We start from the raw sequence: 18,193 nt of genomic DNA, 5'->3' as shown, positions 1-18,193 counted from the left end.
AGTTCAGTGCTTGAATCAGAAAACCATGAAAAAGTAGCCAACCAAATTAATACGGTACATATTTATGCAAAATAAACAGAATATCCTATAGAGGTTGGAAAAAGATATTACAACTGAATACACAGCTTGTGGTAGGATAAAGGACTGACTTGTTATACACTTCAAATTTCATAAGCACTTACCCCTGCCTGGAAGAGTGCACTAACAGGCTTGTGGTCACTAATCTTCAGTGCTGGATGTGAACGATAAACATGCTGTGTTCCTTCCCGTACCATAGGATTCGGTCACACCATGCTGGTAACCTTGCTTTCTCACTGAAACAAAGTGTATACCTCGTGAAACTCTAACTTAAAGACAGTACATGAACACAAACCTTTACCAGGTTTGGTCATTAATCCCTTCACTACAGGATGCCACTTTCATTATTTTGGCTAATGCCAGACGATTTTATTCAACAGAGAAATCCTTGTACCCAAGGGGTTAAATCCTATGATAACTATGAAAAGTATAAAAAACAAATTGTTTGGGGACATTCTGAAGGTTTCATTGTGTTTTGAATCTAGGAAGCTATGCACTATTAAATAAGAGTGAGCAATCAATATTGATTGCGCATGTATGTTTAGTTTAAGTGTGTGTGTGTGTGTGTGTGACTTGAATGAAGGGAGGAAAAAGAACTATCATATTTTATGGATTATAAGGTGCACAAGGATAGAAGATGCACTCCCCACTACAGCAGGGAATATTTAGGGAAAAACTTGTGCGTGTATTTTCCTCCTGTAGCCATAGTTTTCTTAAAACAGCAAATTTTTTAGTACTAATTGGTACCTCTACTCTAGTAATACTTGTAATGCAATTAATATGCATATAAATTTTTAATATCCTTTCAATAAAATCACTCTCTCCATGTCTAAAACCAAGTTAACGATACACCAGCACACCACACACTTGCCAGAACATTTAATCTATTTTACCTAAAAAAAATTCTCTTCCTCAAAGGTCTTCCTACTACAGTATTGGGGTAATGAAGCTTGTCACTACTCAACAATACGTGTATTGCAAATACTGTATATGTGCAGAAAAAAAAAGTAACAAAACCTATGAAATTCAATATAATGAATCAACCTTGTAAATCATTATGTATTAAAAGATATTAGCAGTACTGTACACTTAATTTTGGGGGCAATGCTCTATTACGGTGACCGTTTGTAAACTCACTTAATGGTAACACCTCATTTGGTCATCCTATATACCACTGGTTAGTGTGTACTGGAGCAATAATTAACAACATTTATGAAAAGAAAGAGGTGTATCATCTGCAAACTAGTGTTGTTGTTCTGGGCAAAAATTTAAGCACTGAGGACATAAAACAGTCTTTAAATTACTTGTGGATATTGACATCCATATTTCCAATCATGGAACTTTGCTTAAAAATCTAAAATATACAGCACTACACTCTCTTTATATCATTAAATTTTACAATGCAGTATCTACAGTACAGTATATATATATATATATATATATATATATATATATATATATATATATATATATATATATATATATATATATATATATATATATATATATATATATATATATATATATATATATATATATAATATATAATATATATATATATAATAATATATATATATATATATATATATATATATATATATATATATATATATATATAATAATAAAATAATAAATAATAATAATAAATATTTATATATATATATATATATATATATATATATAAATATAATAATAATAATATATATATATATATATATATATATATATATATATATATATATATATATATATATATATATATATATATATATATATATATATATATATATATATATATATATATATATATATATATATATATATATATATATATATATATATATATATATATATATATATATATAACTTGAGAAGCAACTGCCGAATGGGTATGTGTAGGGGTGGTCCTGTGTTCCCCACGAATTGCTGGCAATTCCAATATACTATGCTGCAGTCACCATCACCCAACTAAAATCAGAACCCTTCCTGTTCATGCAGCAAGACCATCAGATATTCTTGGACAGGCATAAAGAATGCCTTACCTCAGTTTAAGCGTATGGCCATGTATGTTTCAATTATAACCTATGGTCCTCTTCAGTTATAAAAATGTGATCATGCTGAAAAGGATTGTAGGTTATATAGTAGAAATACTGTACAGTATTCTCGTTTTTCTGTGTTTTATCTTCTCCTGTAGACGGATTTTAATGTTATGACTGGGGGATTAGGTTCCATGGACCCCGCAATTGTCAATATCCATGAATAGTATTAGTGGCCATAGCAAGGGTCAACTGTATTACAGAATTTCTTCAGTTTTTATATACTACTTATATATGTATACACTTTACCATTGGCATTACAGGTACAAAAACTCACCAAAGATAGTTATACAAACCTAGAATCCCATTCATCACTGTCAACGTCATACTTGAACGTGGGTTTAAAATTAATATCGCCTTCTTTAAATTTGTGAAATATGCGCTTCAAGTTTCGCTGTTGTGTTAGTTGCTCATTTTCAACGAGAATCTTGAACTGTCCACTCTTGGCAACCTCTCTGATGTTGACATCACACATATTTATTCTGTAGTTCATGTCTCCAATGAAGTATATATGCCTGAAAATAGAGGAAGAAGAGTTAGTAACACAATATTCTTAACCAGGGGTGGGCAAAGTGCGGCCCACGGGCCACATTTGGCCCGCCAAATTATTTCTGTGGCCCGCCACTGCATTTGGCAATCAGAAAAAAAAAATTCTTATTAATTACAGAAAGGACAATTTTGGAAGTTGGATGGACATAGCAGCAATACTGGCTCGTCGCTGTTAACCTGTGGCCCGCGAAGTGTGCCACCATTCATGAAGTGGCCCTCCATCAAAAATAATTGCCCACCCCTGTTCTAAACAGTGGTGTGTGAAATAAAGTTTCTCCTATGAAGTGATTTGGTGATGCATTCTTACAGGGTCCAACCCTTCCTTTATCTGGTACCTATGGAATACCATAAGTGAGCCATGACTCCCAAACATTCTATGCATTGTCAACTGGACTATCATTAATTTCCAAAATAACAGCTTGGTGTTTTCAGGTAGTGTAATGACAAAATCAAAGAACTTTATAATTTTCATTTGATACTAACTAACTTGACAAAGGTTCACATCCATCTTAATAAGACAATGAATATGCAACAGTACTAACATGTAAAACACTTAATGGTATTACAGTACATAAGGTGAGGTAACTGGCTCCCTCCTGGAAATGTTTGGATTATTTTTTTTTTAGATTCGAGTTTATTGATATCAAAAATAGCCTTTGGAAAAAAGACACTAATTATTTTCAGGACTTTAAAATGAAAGATTCCAAGAGAGGTCCAGTTACCATCTGTTGGTGGCCCAATTCCCCCATCTTATAGTACTGTTCTTGTGGCTCATTTCTGGGCACATTATATAGACCCCTAATCATTTGTTGTTTTATTTTTCTGTTTGTGTCCATCTTTTTATATGGGGATTAACCCATCCCAGAACAGGTCACATACAACAGGGCCTGAGTAAAGAGAGAGAAAAAAAAAAGAAAAGAAAAAAAAAAGAAATATAAATAAATACAGAAATGGAAAAATACATTACAGTACTGTATATACTGTAAGCACTTACAGCATCAACTGAAGATTAACTTGGTTACATATTCCTTTAAATATTATTATTCACTTACACACTCCCATATCCAAGACTTTCATCTTTTGGAATACTGTAGAACCTTATTTTAACTTGGGTAAAATATTGTACAGTACGCTTTAATGCAAGAGATAAATAACGGACTTTATATAACTCAGCTCAGCAGTAACCTGAAGACTACCCCCAGCAAACCCCTGACCCTACCTGGGGAGGTGGGGGGAATTAATTTTCAGGTGATCCATAAATGCTAAAATTGTGAATGGTCTCGGTCTCGAATTCTAATGGTGTCAGTCTCAGAATACCGTTCTCGGCCATGGTCCCGTAGGGTATGTCTAGGTCTCAGTCTGAATTTGTGGGATTTTATAGTTATTTCTTTTTACAATAATTACTGTCTCTTCTTTTCTGCAGTGAGGCAAAATCCAATGTACAAGGTAAACTATAGTTATACTGTACAGTATATAAAGAACATTATTATAACTCCATGATACTCACTCATGGTCTTTTATGGTCTTTGGTGGGCTGTTTATATTTAAGTGGAAACATGTTCGTTGAAATATACAATCGTGGTCTTCGTTCCTCCGCTCCAACTCCTCTTGATGCGCTGCCAAGTGAGCATTGACAAAGCAAATGGAAGTGCTATGTAAATCTAGCCTCACAGACACAGCTCCTTTGTTCCCCTGTAATGAATAGAGAACAATTACAGTAACAGATAGACAACAATGGGAATGATTGAAGACAGCCAACAAATAAGGAATTTTTTCTCCCTCAGCATACAGTGGTCCCTCGGTTAACGAGCACAATCCGTTCCAGCAGGTTGCTCGTTAACCGAAAAACTAGTTAACCGAAACCATTGTTTCATTGGGTTTTTGGGTCATTGGTTCCAGCTCACCGAAAATTGTCTAAATTCAACAAAAAGGGTAGAAAAGTACACTTACTTTGAGGTGTGTATGGAGAAGGCTCCTGGATGATGATGATGATGATGGGAATTAGAATGGGGGTGAAGGAGAAGGAAGAAGAGAAGGCATTGGGGTGGAAGAGAAGTCACCCCATGGCACCATTTCACCCATAAAATTTTAGTTCTCTTGGTGTAATTCAAGATTATTTTCTTTAAATCAACACTGCACTGCATTATATATTGTCGATATGTAAAATAAATTTCAAAATGACCAATAATTTGCTTGGAAACACAGAAAAAAGCATTCAGTTGAAGAGAGTCTCAAGCAAGATGTTACCTCCACTGAAAACAGAGAGAGACTAACGCCTGTCTGGTGTGTTAACAGGCTGGATGGCACGCCAGAAACTAGTTTCTTTACCTTCAATTATGTTCAATAATTGTTAAAATGAATAAAAAAGTTAATATTAAACATTTAAAATTATTGAATAGTATAAACTTCTTGATATTTACTAAAATAGTAAGGAATTTAAGCCTTAAAACCGATTACTGTCTTGGCGGACTAATACTACAGCTGGTGGACCGCCAAATGCAAGCGAAAACATGTTGAAGTCGGCTCGTAAAAAACTCGTTAATCGAGGGATTGCTCGTTAACCGAAGTTAAGAATCTTATGGACGGTAAATCGTAAACCGAAATCTCGTTAACCGAGGGATCACTGTATTTGTTTTTTTCCTTAAGTAATACCACAAGTACAATAAACTGTTCCAGCACTGTTGTTTTCCCGTGCTAAATAAAAACAAATATATTGTCCCTTTCTTTCCATGTAATGAAAGAAAAAACAACAACATATATTCTATATTGTGTCTTTCTTTCCCAGGGATGAAATAATTAAAAACAAAAAAGATATTACGTCTAATTCCCTGTGATAGTTTAATAAAAGGTAAAATATGTAAGATGCATATGCAACAATACAATGAATAAGTTAAAAATAAATTGAAAAAGTTTGGGAAGGAAAAAAAAATACCTTGTACCTTGTTCATATCTTGAAAAGACTCTGTGAGGCATGAGTGTGTGAAAAGCGAGGCAATGTGGGAAGTAAAATTGTGTGTGAAAATGAAAAGACAAGCCCAGCTTACCATCTTGTTCATAATGCCTGTGCCCACTGTGTCAGTAGCAACATTGCGTACATAAGCCAAGTGCTTTTCTTGCACTAAGACAATGAGCATCATGCCCACAAGGCGTACCAAACGAACTTTCTGATACTTTGCTTTTGGGTGGATACCATTCAGCACTGCATTCCTGAAATAATTGAACCAAGGTATTAGCTATTCAATTAAAGATGTACAATACAGCATATTCTGTGGAAAGAAGACACATTTGTTACCAAAAGCAGTACAGTATTACCTTTGAGTGATACATGATGGCTCGATTTGGCTACTTGTACCATCATGTCACAGGATAAATTATGCCTTTATATACTTACAGCCATTCTTGTTCTTTGGGAGTGTTATTGAAGAGAAATGTTTCAGTATTAAGGTCAAGTTCCTGGAAGCCTATACCATATACATCTGGAGGGTCTTCATCAACAGACAACCATTCAGCCAGCCCAACTGTTGGTGATCGACCATTCACATTCCATGTGCCTGCAAACACCCTGAAAAATAAATAATGCATAAGAATTTCACAACTTGAATTTTTTTTTTCCATGAAGATAAACAAGAGTGATCTACACTAAAAGTTCTATTTCTGTGGTGATTATGTATACAATTTAACAAGATGCCGATAGGTGATGTTTGGTTGTGTAAAGTGACAGGAAACATGGGCATCTGCTGAGGGCAGAGGGGGGGGAGGGGCAGTTGCCCTACCATGGGTCAAGCTTTTGGCCTTAAGGCAAAGGTAAAGAGTATCTAGTAGGGTCAGGGGATTAATGCAGTTATTTTTCTGAGGTCAAACAAGCAGGTGCAGTATGTGAGGTCTAAGTTCTCCTGACCCTTGGCTCAGTAGTTTAACAACACCGGTGAGTTTAGATCGGGTCATATAAAGCAGACCATTTGCCCAACCACTTCAGTTTTGTTCAAGATGTCATCATGATACTGACAACTTCTGCTTTGGATCCAGTCATTTACTTCATTATAATACATGAGGTTATGAGGTGAGAAAAAATTTAGTATTTATCTTTTTGATGCATCACAGCTCTAATTTTATACAGTGCACTAATGTTTTGGTACAGAGTTTAGATCAGTTGTGATCATTCAGCACAATGAGAAGGGCAAAAACCTGGTTAAGATCAACGATGGCAGGAGATCATTTGTCTGGACAGTGCATGATGAGTGTTCATCAAACAAAGATTTGTGAGAATAAACAAGAACTCATCCAAAAAAGAAATGATAAATTTGGACAAGATCCAAGACGCATGCAGTTTCTATTCCACAGTGGCTCTTGGGAAGTACAAGAAACATAAAAAATATGTAAAGAATGTGTTATTTTTCCTCTACACTTCCCTAGTTTTATATCAAAATTTTCGTGATTTTTGTTCTATTATCTTGTATGTACTACAAGTACTTCTATATGTCCAAATTCCAACCCTTTTGTGTAAGTATGAAACAACGGACGAAGGATTTTGACAACCCTACCGAGACAACAGGAACCCTCGTAAAGATACTTTTTGGAGTGAGTGTACACCAGCGATAAGTTTTAAACTTGCACTCTTTGTTGTCAGTGAACAGTGCTAATCTGAATGATTGTGTCCACTGATCGAGGATGTTTCCAATTACTGTACAGTAAAAACCCCAAGTACTTCAATTACCTAATCATCGATTTATGAAAATTCACTTATAAGGTGCATTAGGCTGTCAAGAATGATGTTAAAGATATATATATTGTTATAATTTTGTTGAGAGGCACATTTCTACAAGTCTTGGAAGTCATTTCCACCTTTCAATTACTGCACAAGAAATCTATGCCAATGACACACAGCATACTGAGATATATCACTATACTGTATTCTGTAAAAGTATGGTGGATATCAGGCACTTATGTCTATATTTTCTACAGTACTTCAATATGATTAAGAGAAAGAACAGAGGAGTCCTCATACATACGTAAAATTATGAATATCTGTATAGGAATCCTCCCGAAGAGCCATCTGATGTCTAATATGACTCTCCCTGGCAGCAATAGGCGTTGGAGAAATTCCTGTGGCAATGTTATGCCGATTAACTCCCAAATCTGGGCTTCTTTCACTGTCATGCTGAAAAGCAACTTGGTAAAATTAATTAAATGATTAATTTGTGTAATGTACTCTATTACATTCTCACTTAAAATTTATAACAAATAAATAAATATAGACATCAATGGCATTATTTACTTCATCAACAACTCTACAGTCTAATACTCCCATTCCATATACAGTACTGTACTGTAACATAAATATTGTTGTGATGCATATACAGTGTCGGTACAGAACTGGGTTTTTACAATTAACAAGCGCACTATGCAATAGTATGAATTAAATCAGAAGTGTGTCTATGTCAACATTTTCCCTCCTAACTGTATAAAAGTTTTTGATAGTTACTTCTACAAATGGGAAGCAGTTGCAAGAATTTTTTTTTGTAGTTACAGACTCTCAAAACTGAATCTTATGAACCAGAGTTTCCCAAAGATTGGAAAGTCTTCCCTGTTTTAAATTAAAATTTCTTCCCTGGCTACATCAACATGTTTCAATGCACGCAATGCACGCACACACACACACACACTCTTTCTTTCTCTCTAGTTGGATGACACTTTACTCATTTTGTTCAAGTGGATGGTACAGTATACTGTACTGTCCTTTGGATAAAATTTTGGAGCCTTCTAGCTGTACCTTAACCACATTCACATATGAAACACTAACTAAAAAAGTAGAGCTTAGCAAAGTAAAAACATTATGCTTTAAAAATTACATAATTAAGAAAATTTGTATTTTTTACTCAAATTATACTGAATCCAAATTAAGCAACAATTCTTTTTGTTATCTGGGAAAATATAAGTACATCACATTTTCCCGAATATTACCTCAGCCATTTCATCCGAGCACAGCACGAACATTAAATATATACAGTATTCATAAAATTCTTACCAACTTTCATTCTTCCTTCCAAATAAATTTAATTTAGCATAATATGAAAGCATGCCTAACAACGTACATGCAAACTATTGCTGTCTGTATTACTGATAGCAGGATCAAGGTAGGGTGAAGGTGGGACCTGGGCTACATCCACACTAACATCATCCGGGCTGATTGCATCAGGAGCCAAACTGTCCAGAGGACCACTGGCTGGTGTAGTCGGCCCCGTACTTCCTGAGTCTCTCGCACTGCTGGTATCATTGGGTGAATTCTGATGATAAGGCAACAGCCACGTGAACTCAGGAGGAGGACCACGACGCTTGCTAATAACTGAAATATAGATTTCCAGCTTGTATGCAAACATAATATTGTACTGTACCGAGTTTCACATAAAAAAAAAAAAATTATAGTTACATTTGATGGATATATCAAAATTCCTTTAAATTTAGTACAGTATAAAACAGCAAAAAATGTAAATACAGGTACATTAATGTCTCCATCAGCCGAAATCCCTGAAACCCGGACCTCTACGATAGCAGCAATTGAAAATTTCTCGGAAAATCGTTCCCAAAGCCGTAATTTTCCGGAAAATTTTGGCTTTGGGAACAATTTTCCGAGGGGCACATTTTCCGGAAAATTCTGAGACAACTTTCCCGATACCTGGAAATTCAGGAAAATTTCGGGGATGGGGGAGTTTTTTCCGGGTTTGAGAGATGAAAACCAGGCGCATTTTCTGAAAATTCAGAGAAAAATTTTTCCATTACCCGGAAAATTCTGGAATATTCCGAGGATGAGGGATATTTTTCCAGATTCGAGTGATGATGTAATGGGCAATTTCTGGAACTTCTGAGAACATTTTTCCGTTACCTGAAAAATTCCGGGGACGAGAGATTTTTTCCGGCTTTGAGAGAGTCGTCTCGTTACTCGGAAATCTCTCATTCCTGGAAGTGCTCTGCACCAATTGTTCCGGCTAACGGAGATATCACTGCAGTCCACTAAAGTCCAGTGCAGTAATACTGTCGCAAGATTATATTGCTAAGATTCTACTAGTTGAAATACAGTATATAAAGAAAAATATAGCGAACAAAAAAAAAATCAATCTTACCTTCAGCAGCTCTTAAAACTTCTGAGACAAAGGTATTTGTCCTTTGACTGAATGGCATTTCAAACAATAACCGAACTTTGCCTGAAGTGATATTCACCAGAACGTCAGTGTCAACATCTGTACTTGATGTATCTGAAACATCACAAGAAAATATATTACCAAGTTCTCGTATAAATTTTTAATGAACAGAACCGACAATACAGTACAAATGTCTACATGAACACTACAAAACTCTCCCTCTCCAACATGTCACTAACACTCAAAAATTGCTTCTATGCCCATTTTGTTTACATTATGTATTAAACTAACAACTGCAGAGTATTCCAAGGAATATTTATAATTTACAGGTCTAACTTTAACAAACAAAATATTGTACCTAATTTGCTAATTTTCATAAAAAATAGTTGGACATGAAGTTCTCATAATGTTTTACTTTACAGTATAAGGTATATGTCACAATTTACAGTACACTACAGTTGACTGGTTGGCAAACACTCTCAACTACCTGTACCAAGTCTTACTTCTTCTTGAATACTTCTATATGTGAGTAAAATGCCACAAATGGAACAGTAAGCCATATTTGGCCAATTTTTGACCAGCATAACTTATATTTGAGGATAAAATGACCATTATTTTCACTATCTCCCACTTCTGTGTAGGGTAGATCAAGGGGTCCAGGAATCTTAGAGCAAGCTAAACACTAAGGAATGAGGTGTGAGCAAGTATAGAAGGTCACTGAAAAAGGCTAAACAACAACTTGCCAACACAGTAGAGTATACAAAGTGAACCTTTGGCATCTCCAGTGACTCAGAACACTTCATAACAATTCACTGTACATACCAAGTACAGTACTGCATTCAAGTCACATATCATAAAAGGGTTTTCATGCAGTCAGGTTACCAAATACATCACACTATGGTAACCTGTCACACATACACATACTGTACTATGAGACCCCATACACCTAGTAACCCACACACACTCACTCACTGTACAACTAATCTGGCGCAAAAGTGAAAGTCTTGCTTACAAATCACATATTCAAGAAGCTAATACGGTACTGCACTGTACATCATATCATATCCATAGTATGAAACTGATACAGTATACAGTACTGTATTATGCTTGCACTTTTTAAATTATGCTACAGTGCTACATTTGTCATCAGCAAACATTCAACTAAACTGTATAGATCAAAATCCTTTTAATAACACCTGAAATGACCCCTAACACTGTACACAATCTATATTCAACTGCTAAAGAAATTATTTTCAATTATTTCAAATCCAGTTTCACTGTAAATGACACTAAACCCAAAATAGCTATTATAGGTATAACTTTAAATGATCCATATATTATATACCATTTTTATCAATCACCTTTTCATATAAATGGAAAACATAAAAATAAAATAAAATAAAAATAGTCACCTGCAAATCAACAATATGCTTATTTCATAATTTTTTGTGAGTGAATCGATCCAGCATAGTGTACAGTAATCACACATGCTTACAAGCCTTGGCCTTACTTGTAACATTACTGTAACATGTGCACAGCTGTACTGAAGAAACCTGAGAAGTCTAAACTTGACTCAAGTCACTTGTTCTTTCACCCACTAAGTACTCAAACAAAAATTTATGCTTGTCACAGTTCATATAGGCTTTTCTCCATGCCTTCATGATTATTATGCTGCTGTAATTTAGGCTAAAAAAATTTTCCACTCATTCATCTTTTGTTTTAAGAACATTGTGTGATTACTTATTAAAACACATACACACAAGATATATACAAAACTGTACTGTATATTGTATATGCAATAAATCCTGCCAAATCTGTAGGATTGAACTCTACGCATCCAACTCATTGTACACACTTAACACTTTGGACTTTTGGACTCCTCCTTACTCATTTTAGGTAAAGGATTACTCTTCCACTTGGGTTACTTCTTACACGCTGAGTTACACAACTGTTATGAGATGCTCAGCATTGATGTACAATAGTGAGCATACAAAAATTATTTCCCAATAATGCATAGCACTGTCATTATCTTTGTATTTTTCTGTGGGTTTCAATCTTATCTTGTATATTATTTTGTTTTCTTTCATAATTTTTTCTGAACTGTATTTGTGTTTAGTTATTTTTGCATACAGTGTACTTCTATTTATTCCTGAGTTTCTTTATAGACAAAATTCTATTTACTTTATATTAATGATGTAAAAATTAGATATGAACTTTCACATACAGGTACTGTACTGCATCCATAAAGAAATATCGAGTTTTCAACTACTGTATATTTATTATAAACAATATTTTGATAAATGTTTCAAGACTTATTGGGAAAAAAAAAAATGGTAGTCCTACCTCAATTGGAACACATTCTATGGCCAAAAGTGTTAAAAATTTCTATGGGTAAATGAGCGAGCCCAGACCCTCACTGTCAGTGGTGGCCCAGCAGTAGGTGGTATGCTGACAGCCTCCAGGCTGTTAATTGATTGGCTTGTGGTAGAAGTGATGTTAAGTTCACACATCCTAAAATATTGCCAGTAACCTAAAATTCATATAATCCTCCAAAATAATTACATTCATGGAACTTAATTATTTTTAAATAATGAAGGAAGATGAAGATCCCATGTGAGGCTATGATAAAGACCTTCAAAATGTTATAAAGGATTCATCACAAAGATGCCTACACCCAAGGCATTCCTGGAGGTCACAGTTTATAGCTGTTCAAGAAAATCTACATTCCATCTTGATACTGTACAGAGCAACTCCACTGTGTGCTGAAGCTGTATGAAACAGTTTACGTAAGTGGTACAGTATAGTACAGTATCTCCAAATGTACTGACCTTTTAGAAAAGAGTAAACAAACAGTGGACAGGCCAAGATTTTTTCTAGCATGTTCCATGGTGTTGCACTGAGATGGTGTAATATTTGTAAGTTATGCATATATTGTATTACACTTCAATGAGTTACACATCAGCAAATTATGAAGTGAAAGCTCACATTCAGCAGGATTTACCATACAATGTACAGTACAGTTTATATATTCATTAATTTTTAACTCTCTTAGAAGTTGGTTTAGTATCATTTATCGTTTACACCCAATTCTTTTCTGTAGTTACCATCTTTTTACAGTCCTGAACATTTAAAGTACAGTACTGTACAGTATTAGAAATCACAACATTTCATCCATCTTATTTTTGTCAAATTTCATACTTCACTCACTATCATTTGCTCAACTTTCTCTAACATTTTCTCCATTATTACTCACTGCATCTCCCTCTTTAGGAACAGTTAGTAATAAACTTTACCGCTGAAAGAACAATGAAATATGACTGTTACAGCACTACTAAATGCAACTGTAAAAAAAAAAAATTGTGTACCTATTACACACAACTACATACAGTACTGTATCTCAATCAGTGCTGCACAATCTAAAAAAAAAATCTACAACACTCTAGACATGGACTAGGTTATACTGTATAAACTTTTTGACAAAAAATCAAACAGAATTCTGACATGCAACTGTGTCACAACTCATCTACTTGCTAACATGTACCCATCCCCTTTCTTAATCTTAAAGAAAGTTAAGATATTTAAAAAGGTTCAGTATTCTATACCTAGGAATAAAAAATAATCCCAAACACCATGAAAATAAAAGTTGGATACAATCACAAAGATTTATACTGATCAATAAGATATGTTGGGCCTGATATGTAAATACTGTACAGTACTGTACAATATAAAATTAATTAATTTCTTGCGGCTGTGCCAATATTTGTTTTGCTTTTAATTATTCCATCATTCCTCCCTTAAATCACCCCCATTAAAACACTGAGAATGCTACAACATATCAGGCCTAGTAGGGTAACACACAGCTGAAGGTCAAATTGGCCCTTGTCCCAATTGGCCACAACTTAATCATTAGAGTTAGGACCCATTAAGTCTCAAAATCACTGGGACTGGAGCCTAATCCTAATGGTTAGGTTATACTGGGCCCATTTGACAAATAATTGGGTAGACAATGGGTTATAATAACAAAGTACGCCAAGACTTCCTTGAATGGAGATCAACGTGTGTAGTCTGCTCTTCTGGAGTCATGTTATTCATCAACCCAACCTCTGGCAAGCAATCTTACCTGTGCCTGCAACATGGTGATTTCAAGTGAGGACACATTTACCATACTTCTCTAGGAACTAACTCTGGAAATGTTCTGGCCGGAAGTGCTATTTGCAATACAACAATGTTATAATTTCATGCATGGAATACAAAGGGTAATGGTTGAAAAATATAATTCAGAAATCTGTGCTAAACACATTAGTACAGCTCAGAAGCATGATACGCAGTGAGCAGATAAGACTAAATTGCGTAAAACTGTAAGAATAGAGTACTGTATTTACATACCGGGTAATTTAATTTAAAGGAGATATACATAATTATAATATTGCCATGGAAACAAATATTTAACTATTATGTTAATGATTTCTGATTCACTTACTGTACATCTGTTCTAGTCTATGAATTATAACATTAACTCACTTTCTGAATAAGGATTTTTCAATCAAAAGAGCAAAATCCTAAGTTTTAGTAAATGTATCAGCAGTAAATATTAATTCCTATATATATACAGTACGGTCTATATTTACTGCACTTTTGATCGACAAAGGACAGCCTAGCTCATCATAAATCACAAGTAAACATGCCTATACATACCTGTACAATATTATTTTTTATTACACAGAATTATACGTATATATAAAAAAATATGTAATTCATGCAGTGTGAAAGCAAATGAATACAATCAAAGAAACATATACAAATGAGGGCAACATTTTTAAATGACAGAACGTAAATTAATAAACAAAACATTAATGATTCATCAAATGTAGAAAATAAATTATGTTAAGTGAGCCATTGGTGGGAAATATAATTGAAAGACTTCACAGTAAATTTTGATAAGCAATAAACTCTATTATCCACATTATTATTAACTGTAAATGAAAATTATCCTCGGCTTTTGGCCATGTTGACACCAGTAGTGGCTTTAAGTGGGGGCAAACCAGGCAATTGCCTGGGGCACCAGTATTTAGGGGCCCCAAATATATGAATTTATATAATAATATGAAGAGATATTATGAATATTAGATGCAAATGTATATGAGTTTGTGTTTCTCTCTCAAACTGGATCTGTGAAGGCTAGTTTTTGCTTTTGTTTCTCCTTATTCTTAATTACAGGGGAGTATTTTGAATTACTGCATTGTGTGCAATAATGCATGAAATAATGGTTCATAGTAACATTTTCTCTGGTGCATGTTATGAGAAAACATATCACCTTGTACAAATGGTATTTACTAGTTCTCAAGGTCTGACGGTTGTCACATCTGCAATAAGCAGGGTGAGCATGTTACTTATTCACTGATAATTATGTCACTAACTCATCAACATCAAGAATATTCCCAGGACCAATATTAGAGTGGGATGAAATTTCGAGATAAACTGCCCAAAAATTCAGATTTCCCTCCCAAAGCTTTCCAATATTATGTCACATCCATAAGTAAAAAATGACCGGACAACTCAATGATTTTGAGCTGTACATAATTCTTTGTCTGGTGTCTCCCAGTTCTTATGGGGTATATCAAAATTTCCTGTTTTAGAGTCTAGCAAAATTGCTTCAGCCTACTGTACTGTATTTTGGAAATTTGCACAAAATTTATTGCCTCTTTTCATTCTCAACAAGGTGAGGGAAATCTTAACATTGTTTGAAACACATGCAGTGAAAATGCCAACTGAAACTCGTTGGGAGAGTCACATTGCTAGTGTTAAAATGATTTGTTTCGAGGCTTCTGGTACTTGTAAAGCAATTCATTAACTGTTGAAAGCCCCTGCTCTCAACAGTATAACCTGTGCTGAGGCTAATGGTCTTTTGTCTGAGCTTAGATCAATCACATAATTTCTTACCAGGGTTAAGTGGTATGGTTTGCTCTATACTGACATTGCCTACCAATACAAATGGTAGCTGGTGGTAAGGAGACTTCAGCATGGTACTTCAAAGAGAACAAGAAGAGGGATCACCACAAATGAACCTACTTTACCTTTTTTCTATCAGTTGGGCTGCCAATCTCCATAAAATGAAAAACACAAAAGCCCCTCCTATGTAAGAGAGAGCAAGTATGACACTTTGGATGAAGCAAGAAATTTTCCAAGAGTGATTGATAATCATTTTTGTGTGGTTATGAAGAAACACTTCAAATTACAGGTACCTGTATAGTAATTTGCAACGGTATTTAATATCTTGCCTGTTGTAATCAGGTTTCTTGCATTTCTAGTTGGTCCTAAAAGCCTTAAGTACTCACCAAAATTTGTCATCTATAGGTTTTCCCAATCACTGTATATATTCAAGAATCTACCGTACTATCAAAGCCACAAAACAGAGCTAATATTAAGGAAGACTCCTGAACATAGTGCAAATGTTTACAATTACATTTTCATCATCTCTTCAAGGTACCAGTAATGTAAATGTTTAAAACATCAGCAACTGACCACCATAAATAGTAGGATGAAATTACCTGAAGGGCCACAGAATCAAGTGAAGTAGTAACAATAACCACATATCTTTCTGAGGGTGTTGTGGAAACCCTCTCCCTTTTCTCTATCCTCTAAATAATTCCTCAACAAATAAAATTAATTTAGATCTTCAACATAAAAGATCTAATTAAAACAACAGCTGAATTTTCCTTCATGAGACAAGATTTTGCCTGTGTTGTAAATACATATTTTCCCATAACATGAGAGAGAATTAAGGTCTACAAGGATGATGACAGAGCAAGGCACTGTATGCTCCCTGTCAAGCAACAGGGGGTAAAATAACCAATAGCATAATTCAATTTGCAAAAGAAGTGTAAAATTATAAAGGAGTGTTTGTGATTCATATATCACTTAATTCAGATTTTTATTCTTCTTTTCATACTCATTTCAGTCCTTCACAGTTACAGCAACTCAATGTTCATGTTCTTGCAACAACTATCAGGGTCTCAGCTTCAAAATGTAACTCAGGATCAAAAAGTACAGATGAAGCTTTATACATCTACTTACAATTCAAAACTATATAAACTCCAGAACACTGAAGAGGAAGATAAGTTGCACCAAGCATCTTATGTGAACACTGTTACTGTATTCCCTGACCCAACTTACCCAGGTTTATATACAGAGATTTCCAAAAGGCATGAAAATATAAGAAAAAATCATATTTATATAAAGGGGGTATTAAAGTGCAACAATTAATTCTCAGTAATATTAAACATTGTCCGAGGAGGGGAAGAGAAAACCTCTAGGAATAGGAAAAACATAGAACTACTTAAATATATTTCTAGAAAACAGGGATACAGATACTGATATCTCATATTTACTTGTAAAAATTGAAGGAAATAAAAGTTTATATTATCAGAACACAAAACTTTGTGTCTGATGAATATATATTTCTCGGAGGGTCAAGAAGAGGAAGTGAATATTACAGGATTGTATGATATAGAAACATCCAAACATCAAGCACTGTAGTCCAAGAAGACATTACAGTACATGCTACACTTAACCCTTAAACTGTGATGTCCATCATGTTAGACCATTAGTACAACTGTGATGTCCATCATGTGAGACCACTAGTACAGCTATGATGTCCACCATGTTAGAACACAAGGACAGCTGTGATGTCAATCATGCTAGACCACAAGGACAGCTGTGATGTCCACCATGTGAGACCACTAGTACAGCTGTGATGTCCATCATGTGAAACCACAAGGACAGCTGTGATATCCATCATGTGAGACCACTAGTACGACTGTGATGTCCATCATGTGAGACCACTAGTACGACTGTGATGTCCATCATGTGAGACCACAAGTACGACTGTGATGTCCACCATGTGAGACCACAAGTACGACTGTAATGTCCACCATGTGAGACCACTAGCACAGCTGTGATGTCCATCATGTTAGGCCAATAGTACAGCTGCAACATTCCTCATGTGAGAACAGCCATTTTTTAAATAATGTACCAATTTTAGCATTCATAAATTACATCATGTGTCCCATTTGACCTCCTCCTATTATCCACACCTCAATAGGGCTCTTAGTTGCCTTTGTCATCATAGAAAATACATGTTCATCAGTGTTGGTTACAGGCTCTCCCCCCACCAACCCCAGCTCCTCCCCCGAGTAGCTCAGTCCCTACATTCTCACTGAAAACAATCCACCACAGCTAAACATATACAGCTCCTCCCCGACTTACGATGGGGGTTAGGGACCCAAATCCAGGTCATAAGTCGAAAATGCTTAAATAATACATAGAAAATCTAAA

General features: G+C 34.9%; 1 protein-coding gene across 1 annotated transcript in view; it reads right to left on the bottom strand.

Moving 5' to 3' along the window:
* Nucleotides 1-18,193, bottom strand: part of LOC121857818 (inositol polyphosphate 5-phosphatase OCRL-like) — a 42,517-nt gene that overhangs the window by 15,793 nt on the left and 8,531 nt on the right. Inside the window, 10 exon segments of the mRNA XM_042354079.1 lie at nt 183-259; nt 262-314; nt 2,471-2,689; nt 4,231-4,415; nt 5,768-5,930; nt 6,115-6,285; nt 7,733-7,881; nt 8,816-9,066; nt 9,842-9,973; nt 13,980-13,985. Coding sequence (XP_042210013.1) covers nt 183-259; nt 262-314; nt 2,471-2,689; nt 4,231-4,415; nt 5,768-5,930; nt 6,115-6,285; nt 7,733-7,881; nt 8,816-9,066; nt 9,842-9,973; nt 13,980-13,985 — 1,406 coding nt within the window.

Source organism: Homarus americanus, unplaced genomic scaffold, assembly GCF_018991925.1.
Source record: "Homarus americanus isolate GMGI-L3 unplaced genomic scaffold, GMGI_Hamer_2.0 scaffold13846, whole genome shotgun sequence".
In the NCBI taxonomy this organism is placed as follows: Eukaryota; Metazoa; Arthropoda; class Malacostraca; order Decapoda; family Nephropidae; genus Homarus; species Homarus americanus.
Note: the sequence above shows the minus strand (reverse complement) of the source record. Positions and strands in the feature narration are given on the sequence as shown.